This window comes from Dipodomys ordii, unplaced genomic scaffold (genome assembly GCF_000151885.1).
Source record: "Dipodomys ordii isolate 6190 unplaced genomic scaffold, Dord_2.0 Scaffold33, whole genome shotgun sequence".
NCBI lineage: Eukaryota > Metazoa > Chordata > Mammalia > Rodentia > Heteromyidae > Dipodomys > Dipodomys ordii.
The window spans coordinates 1,678,771-1,688,215 of NW_012267249.1; the positions used below are offsets into that span (position 1 = coordinate 1,678,771).

General features: G+C 40.2%; 1 protein-coding gene across 5 annotated transcripts in view; it reads left to right on the top strand.

Annotated features, from left to right (window-relative positions):
• The first annotated feature begins 4,568 nt into the window (after positions 1-4,568).
• The window catches only part of Macf1 (microtubule-actin crosslinking factor 1), a 167,687-nt gene continuing 162,810 nt past the window's right edge, over positions 4,569-9,445 (top strand). For all 5 annotated transcript variants that reach the window (XM_013016840.1, XM_013016845.1, XM_013016842.1 and 2 more), the window contains exons 1-3: positions 4,569-4,691; positions 6,251-6,434; positions 6,623-6,792. In XM_013016840.1, coding sequence (XP_012872294.1) covers positions 4,590-4,691; positions 6,251-6,434; positions 6,623-6,792 — 456 coding nt within the window. In that variant the 5' untranslated portion in view covers positions 4,569-4,589. The remainder of the gene's footprint in view (positions 4,692-6,250; positions 6,435-6,622; positions 6,793-9,445) is intronic.

The window sequence follows — 9,445 nt, forward strand, 5'->3', positions numbered from 1 at the left end:
AATGAGAATGTGGCTTAGTGGTAGAGTGCTTGCTTAGCATGCATGAAGCCCTAGGTTGGATTTTTCAATACCATATCAACAAAAAAAAAGCAAGAAGTGGTGCTGTGGCTCAAGTGGTAGAGTGCTATCCTTTAGCAAAAGAAGCTCAGAGACTGTGCCCAGGCTCTGAGTTCAAACCATAGGACTGGCAAAAATTAAAAATAAAAGAATCCTTGATTATTATCCAGGTACTGGTGGCTCCTAGGTACTCAGGAAGCTAATATATGGAGGGATCAAGATTCAAAGCCAGCTTAGGCAAATCCATTTTCAATTAAACAGCAAAAAGCAGATCTAAAGGTGTGGCTCAAGTGGTAGAGTCCTGAGCAAAGGAAAAGAAAGAGTTTTTGCCAGTGTTAATGGCTTATGTCCTATAATCTTAGCAATTCAGGAGGCTGATATCTGAAAATTGAGGAATAAAGCCAGCTTGGGCAGAGAAGTCTGTGCAACTCTTCTGATTAACCAGCAAAAAGCCAGAAGTAGAATGGTAGAGTGCCAGCCTTGAACAAAAATGCTAAGAAGTGGAAGGCCCTAAGTTCAAGCCCCAGTATTAGCACCAAGAAAAAACAAATCTTGATTATAACAGCTTACTTGGGTGTGTTTTGGGGGAGATACAATACTTGGGTCTGAAATCAGGGCCTTATACTTATTAGACAGCACTCTACCTCTTAAAATACATCTCTAGAAAATTTTCCTTTGGTTATTCTTTGGATAGGGTTTCTCATTTTTCTCATCGGTCAAGGCCAACCTTGGACCATCATCTCACTGTCTATGCCTCTATTATAGCTGGGATTCCAGCAAGGCCCTGAGTTGAGGTCCAGGTACCAGTTTTTTTTTTTTTTAAGTATCTGGTCATAGTGGCACAAGACTGTAGTCCCAAGTACTCTGGAGGCTGAAGTGGGAGGATTACTCGAGGGTGAGAGTTTGGGATTAGCCTAGTTAATAAAGCAAGGCCCTGTCTCTCTAAATAAATCAGTCACCTTCTCTAACCCAGAATTCTTCTTCATTTAGTCAACTATGTTTAACTCTTTCAGCAGATTTTTCCAAGTTTGAATTCCAAGTTCCTAAATAAGATTTTTTTTCTGCTGTCTTGTGATTTTTTTCAACTTCGCAAATATTAATTTCTGTTTTCTTTACTTTCTTTTCTCCATTGACTACCTTCTTACTACAGGAAATTAACAGATAGCATTTTCCACAGTCAGACTCGTGTACCTGTCCTTTCTTCCTTTTCTAAAAGTAGCTATGTTACACTGATTCTTTGTTTTATAATAAAACAAAGCTAACTAGCCTAGTACTTGAGGGGATCATTGTGATGCATCACTATCTCACCTCTTATCCTTGCTCATACTTAACTGTGCTGCTTCTACTCTTGTTCCTGCTTCTCAAATACAGCAAGCATTTTCTTGCCACAGAATTTTACATTTCTTGTTTCCTTCATATGATTACACAATTCATTCCCTCACTTCATTTGGATCATTTTATCATCCCTGTTCACTGCCTTCCTCTTTCTTTTTTGTCCTTCTTTTTCTTTAGAATACTTAATGCCATGTGGTGGATTATATTTATTTATGACTTCTCTCCTGTTTGAGATTTTTGTTTTGTTTACCTCTGGAACATCTAGAACCACTCATGGTACACAGTAGATAGTCAATAAATGCTTATTGAATGCAATAGTGACTAGTAGATTAGCAAATATGTGTATGAACAAATGGTTTCATTAACTTCCTTTTTAGTTTACTTACTTTTCTATGCATATTAGTATATATCTCCAAATTCTCCCCCTTTACTGAAAATATTTCTTCAATAAAACAAAACACTACAGTTGTTTTATCTTATTTTGGGAACATCTCTTATGGCCTATTCTGTCTCCTTTCCCAGTCTAGACCTGTTCTCTAGACCTGATGCAGTATTACTTCTGGCATTTTACTTCACAGTAATCTGGGATATACTTTGCCTCTTTGATGTTGGACTGACTGACTCCTAAATTACAAGGTGTACTTATTGGCTTACTGCCTGGTTTGGTTAAGTACATTTTTCAGAATCTAACTGGAAAAGACTGCATGGGAAAGAAAGGTTTTGAATCTTTTTATATCTGAAACGTCCTTCTTTTATAATTATTAGCTCTATTTTTCTTGGAAAAAAAATTTTTCAGGTCATGGGGCCTGAACTCTGGGCCTGGGCATTGTCCCTCAGCTCTTCATCTCAAGGCTAGTACTCTATCTACCACTTGAGCCACAGTGCCACTTCCGGCTTTTTTCTTTTTGCTTATGTGGTGCTAGGGAATCAAACCCAGGGCCTCAGGCATGCAAGGCAAGCGCTCTACCACTGAGCCACCTTCCCAGCTCTTGGAAATTTTCATTCTTAAAGGAAGTTCTTTATTGTCTTATACCTTCTAGGAATTTTGTTGAGATGTGTAATGCCATTTTCATTCTTTATTTCTCCTTTAAATATTATATAATAGGCTGGGCGCTGGTGGCTCACACCTGTAATCCTAGCTACTCAGGAAGCTGAGACATGAGGATCATGGTTCAAAGCTAGCTCGGGCAGAAAAGCCAGTGAGACTCTGATCTCTAATAAACCACTAGAAAACTGGTAGCAGTGCTGTGGCTCAAGGTAGTGCACTCGCCTTAAGCTGAAGAGCGCAGGGACGGTGCAGAGTCCAGCGCAGGCCCAGAGTTCAAGCCCCACAACCAACCAAAAACAAAAATTATTTAATAGTAAAATTTACTGTTTATAGTGAATATCATTACTGATCATGAAAAATTCATAGCCCCACTTATATTTTCATCATGTGAAAGTCTGCTACTCCCACCTTCTGAATAAAATATTCTCTGAAAGACTCCTATATTTATTTATTTATTACTTGTACTGGGGATTGAACTCAAGGCTTCACTTGCTAATCAACTACTCTAGCACTTGAGCCACACCACCATCTCCTTTTTGCATTGGTAATTTTCAAGATAGGGTCTCGATTTATGCTAGGACTGGTCTGGCCGCAATTCTACCTGTGCTTCTCCATGTCACTGGAGTGAGAGATATGTGCCACTGTGCCCAAACACTGTACTTCTCTTGTAGCTTGGTACATGGCACTGTACCCAGCCATTAGTTGAGATGAAGTCTCTGAAACTTCTTTTTGCCTCAAAAACTGTGATCCCGGGGCTGGGAAGGTGGCTCAGTGGTAGAGCACTTGCCTTGCATGCTTGAGGCCTTGGGTTCGATTCCTCAGCACCACATAAGAAAAAAGTCGGAAGTGGCGCTGTGCTCAAGTGGTAGAGTGCTAGCCTTGAGCTGAAGAGCTGAGGGACAGCGCCCAGGCCCAGAGTTCAGGCCCCACGACCGGACCCCCCCGCAAAAAAAAAAACTGTGATCCCCTGTCTTTATTTCCCAAGAAGCTAAGATTATAGGCTTGAGCCACTGAACTCAGCTGAAAACTCCTGTAGACTCCTCTGTGTGAATGAACATAAACTGAAAACTTTGCTCAGAGCTTGGGAAATTTTTCTTAATTTATCTCTTAAATTATTTTAATCATTCATACCTCCTCACACCACCCTATTCTGTCATTGCTTTCATGGATAAAATGTTAGCAAACAATGTGCTTCCCAATTTTGCTAAAATTTCAGTGGAATTTTTGGAGTAAGGAAAAATTAATGGGTTTAATGTCTCTTATTTAATTGATTTCCTGACTCCTAGCCTTCCATCTTATGTATATCTCATATTTTCTTTTCAACAAGGAATTAAGATAACTTAGTTGTTTGTGTTTACAGAACTTCTAGACATTCACATTAAATCAGGCATGAAATGCATAGGAAAACAATTTTCTCAAGCCCTGATCCAGTGCACTTGTTAAGATACTAATTACCCATATGCATTTTAGCATTTTTCTAGCTATATAAAGCACAGCAAATCAATTTTTAAGCCTCAGTATCATTTTTCAACAATCCAAATAGAGTCATTATATCTATCCTTTTCTTCCAGGTTATTTTTTTGCTAGCTTATTTCTTCTCTAGTCCCTGCCTTCCTTCCTTCCTTCCATACTTCCTGTCTTCCTTCCTTTCCTCCTTTCTTTCCTCTTCTTCTTGTATACTAGTCCTGGGGCTACCACTTGGGCTAGCACTTGAGTCACAGCTCCAATTCCAGCTTTTGTTAGTTAATTAGAGATAAGAGCCTCATGGACTTTACTGCCTGGGCTAGCTTCGAATTATAATCTTCAGATCTCAACCTCCTGAGTAGCTAGGATTATAGGCATCCCAGCAGCACCCAACTTTATTTCTTCTTTTTTGTAATTCTTCTGCATTCAGGTAACATTTTTGAAATTGCTAAATATGTAATAGCATAGTGTACATAATACCAAAGCAAATCCAAATTGAAGGTCTCAGTTCTGAAGATTTCTGTGCTGTCAGAACTTGTTGCTTTTCTCTTGGTTAGCATAGGAGCATAGTTCTGCTAAGTAGCTGTTTTTCCCTAAAATGTCTTTACTGCAAAGCTCCAGCCTCACAAAAGCTCTAGCTAGGTTCTCTATTTTTTCTAGGGTGGAACAGTCATACCAGAAAGTGATGGCTCTTTGGCATCAACTGCATGTTAACACCAAAAGCCTTATCTCCTGGAACTATTTGAGAAAGGATCTTGACCTTGTACAAACCTGGAACCTAGAAAAGGTATGTATGAAATTATGACCTCAGACTTATATCCTGTTGGAAAGCTTTTTCAGAAGGAGCTTTTTTCATTACTAAAATTTCTTCCAGGCCAGATGGAGTAAAATGATCTTAGGGATATTGTTTCAGGATTAGGAACTTGAGATTCTTAGCATCTAGAATTAGCAGCTTGAGTGGTTAAGGAAAATTGTAACAGAAATAAGTAGTAACATTTTTGGCGAAGAGAACATTATAAGAGTATATAGTAGATGAAGACTCGTCAACTAACAATCAGCATGGGGCTGGGAATGTGGCTTAGTGGTAGAGTGCTTGCCTAGCATGCATTCATGAAGTCCTGGGTTTGATTCCTCAGTAGCACAGAAACAGAAAAGGGCAGAAGTGGTGCTGTGGCTCTAAGTGGTAGAGTGCTAGCCTTGAACAAAAATGCTCAGGGATACCACCCAGACCCTGAGTTCAATGAGTTCAAGCCCCAGGACTGGTAAAAAAGAAAGAAAGAAAGTTATGTCAAGCAATGTGCTGGTGGCGCACACCTATAATCCTAGCTACTCTCAAGAGGCTGAAATCTGAGAATTGCAATTCAAAGCCAGCCCGGGGTTGGAAAGTCTATGAGACTCTTCTCACCAATTAAGTCACAGAAAAAGCCAGAAGTGGTGCTGTGGCTCAAATGGTAGAGTGTTAGACTTAGCAAAAGGAGCTCAGGGACAGTGCCCAGGCCAAGAGTTCAAGCCTCAGGACCAGCAAAAACAAAAACAAGTTATGCCAGGCTGGGCTCCTGCATTGCTGTAATCCCATTGCTCATGAGCATCATGAGTTCAAAGATAGTCTGGATGCATAGTAAGATCCTGTCGGGGGGGGGGGGGGGGGGGGGGGGGGGGGGGGGGGGGGGGGGGGGCGGGGGTGCAGGGGGAGTCCAGTGAAGCACAAAGGATGCTTCTGGTTGCTGATAATGTTGGTTATATGGGTAAGTTTTGTTTTTTGAAATCAAGGTTTGATTTATGATTTTTTTTTGGTCGTTTGTGGGGCTTGAACTCTGGACCTGGGCACTGTCCCTGAGTTCTTCAGCATTCTACCAATTGAGCCACAGTGCCACTTCTGGCTTTCTGGTGGTTAATTGGAGATAAAAGTCTCACAGACAGGCTGGGAAGGTGGCTCAGTGGTAGGTGCTTGCCTTGCATACTTGAGGCCCTGGGTTCGATTCCTCAGCACTACATAAGCAAAAAGAAAAAAGCCAGAAGTGGCACTGTGGCTCAAGTGGTAGAGTGCTAGCCTTGAGCTGAAGAGCTGAGGGACAGTGCCCAGGCCCAGAGTTCAGGCCCCACGACCGGACCCCCCCCCCCCAAAAAAAAAAAAAGTCTCACAGACTTTCCTACCTGGACTGGCTTTGAACCATGATCCTTAGATCTCAGCCCCCTGAATAGCTAGGATTACAGGCGTGAGCTACCAGCGCCTGGCATGATTTATTCACGGTTTTACATGTGTATTAGATTGAGCCATTATGTATGGTTAATTAATTATGGTATTATGTTCACAATTCTTTGAAATTTCTTCTGGCTTTTCTCTAGCTTCGCTCTTCAGCATCAGGGGAATGCCACCAGGTTATGAAGAACCTCCAGACCCATTATGAAGACTTCTTGCAGGACAGTCGTGATTCTGCACTCTTCTCAGTGGCAGATCGCTTGCGCTTAGAAGAGGAGGTGGAAGCTTGTAAAGCCCACTTCCAGCACCTGATGAAATCCATGGAGAATGGTGTGTGTGTGTGTGTGTGTGTGTGTGTGTGTGTGTGTGTGTGTGTGTGTGTGTGTGTGTGTGTGTGGAGTCAGGCATAAAGTTCTCTCAATAAGACCATGAGATAGCTGGTGAACCAGTGGTGTTCTCTGTGTAAGGTAGATTTCTAATGTGGAGCTTAGTGGTCTTCTGGGTTTGTGCATTTGCAGAGGACAAAGAAGAGACTGTGGCCAAGATATACATCTCAGAGCTAAAGAATATCCGGCTACGCCTGGAAGATTGTGAACAGAGACTGGTCAAACGAATTCAGTCTCCAGCCAGTTCTAAGATGGACAAAGATGCCCGACAAGACATTGCATTGAAGATTTCAGAGCAAGAGGTGAGCCCTCAGAAGAATATTAGATATTGGATATTGGTGGCAGAGTAAATACTTTCAGAATTAATAGGATCCAAAACAAACATTGATCCTAAGAGGCAATAGACTCAGGAATTCTTCTAGGTGGCCTATTAAATGTCTTCTACATGTGGCAAACAATATTTCAGGTGAAAGTGTATTGCTGAATTGTTCCATTTCCTATGGATCTGAGAAGGCAACAGATTGATAAATTACTCTAAGCATTCTTCCATTTGGGCTTTGTGTTTTCAAATTGCTTTGTATCTGTTCTGTTTTTTGTGCTTGTGTTGCTTTCTATGGCATGGTTACCTTAAGTCATATGACTCAATGAATCAACTATTCAGATTCTGGTATGAGCTCTGATTTACACTCTGTGACTTTGAGCAAGTTAACTCTCTTATCTTTAGTTTCCTTTTTTTATTTTGGTAAATGATGATACTAATGTATAAATCACAGAGTTGATTTGAAAGTTAAATGATGAGTACATATGAGTCCTGGGGCTTGAACTCAGGCCTAGGCACTTTCGCTGAGTTTTTGTGCTCAAGGCTAGTGCTCTACCACTTGAGCCACAGCTTTACTTCTGGCTTTTGGGTAGTTAGTTAGAGATAAGAGTCTCATAGACTTTCCTGCCTGGGTGGCTTTGAACTGTGATCCTCAGATCTCAGCCTCTCGAGGATTACAGGTGTGAGCCACTTTTGCCCAGCTGCATTGGTTATTTTTAATAGTCTTATATTGACTGTGCCAGTATCCATAGCTTAGGTGTAGACATAGCATCACACAAGTTCCATTATGGTAAAATCTCATAAACTTTTGCTTGGGCTGGCCTGAAGCCCACTCTTCCTGATCTCAGTTTTCTGAGTAGCTAGGATCATAGTGAAAGCCACTGTGTCATCTTTTTTTTTTTCTTTACATTTTCATTTTGAAGTAATTTCAGATATCTAGAAAAGTTTTATTCTCATACATTTTTCATTTATAATCTTTAAATACTAACATTTTTTTCCATTTGCTTTACATTTTTCTGTATCTGTACACATAATATTTTTTATCTTGTAAGTTCTAAGCATCATAGTTTTTGTCTGGTTTAATACAGTCATCTACATAATCGGGACACAATAATTACAATCATAAAATTAAATTTGATTAAGTATTGCTTTCCAATCTCAGGCCTCATAAAAATTTCAGTTGGGGGCTGGGAAGGTGGCTCAGTGGTAGAGTGCTTGCTTTGCATTCCTGAGGCCCTGGGTTCGATTTCCCAGCACCACATAAGCAAGAAGAAAAAAGCCGGAAGTGGCGCTATAGCTCAAGTGGTAGAGTGCTAGCCTTGAGCTGAAGAGCTGAGGGACAGCGCCCAGATCCAGAGTTCAGGCCCCACAACTGGACCCCAAAAAAAACCCCAAAAACAAAAAAAAATTTCAGTTGATCTAATAGTAACCTTTAATCTCTTTGTTTCTCTGTCTCCCTAAAAGAAAAATTTTGGTCTAGGATTCAGTCCAACGTGGATATAGCTGCTGTGTTCTCTTTAGACTTCTTTACCTTGAAACAGTTTCTTAGTTTTTCATTATCTTTCATGCCTTTAACATTTTCAAAGAACACAGGCAATTTATTTTGTTCAATACATATAGAATATTTTGTTCTTGTATTTATTGAGGTTTCCTCATGTATATGATGCTGATTGGTCTATTTGTCTCATTACTGATGCCATTAAGTTACATTACTTGTTACTATTTTTCCCTTTGTAATTACTGTGTGTCTTATGGGGAGACACTTTGAAGCTATGTGTATAACCATATTTTCATCACATTTTCACTAAATTGTTTCAGTATCCTTGTTTCTTTTTTGACTGACCAGTTACTAATAAATATCACAGTTGCCAAAAACTTGTTTTATATGAGCATACATTTAAAAAGCCATGTTCTAATTCTCTTATTCCTTCTAAGTGTGAAATATTTCCATTTTCTTCAAAGGGAAGTAATAACATCCCCCCCCACTCCCTCCTTCTCTTCTTATTTTGGTGTTTATTAATGTCAATATGTTCTCATAATTTTTAATTCAGTGGTGTGTAATTTGTTACCATCATTGTCCCCTCCTTACTCTTTTCAAATTTCTGTGTTTAAGTGATCCTCCTGTCTCAGAATTTTGAGTTGCATGGACTATGGGTGTATGCTATCACATCCAGCATGTTTTCATCATTTTGAGGATCAAAAATCTCCAAATATAATAATAAGAAGACTCCTTCAAATTGTTTCTATATCCTTTTATTTTTTATATTATTTCTAGTAGGGGGCTTGAACTCTGGGCTTTGCCCTCTTGCAAAGATATTTTACTCATGGCTGGAGTTCTACCACTTGAGCCACATCTCTACTTCCCACTTTTTGCTGGCAAATTAGAGATAAAAGTCTTGAATGTGTCTGACTCAGCTGGCTCAGAACCTCAATTCTCTGATTGTAGCCTCCTAAATAGCTAGGATTATAGGCATGAGCCTCTGGCACCTGGCTCTATGGCTTTTTCTTTTCGATCATGGGGTTTGAACTCAATGCCTAGGTGCTGTCCTGAGCTTTTTTTTTTGCTCAAGGCTAGCGCTCTACCACTTGAGCCACAGCGCCACTTCCGGCTTTTTTCTTTTTGCTTATGTGGTGCT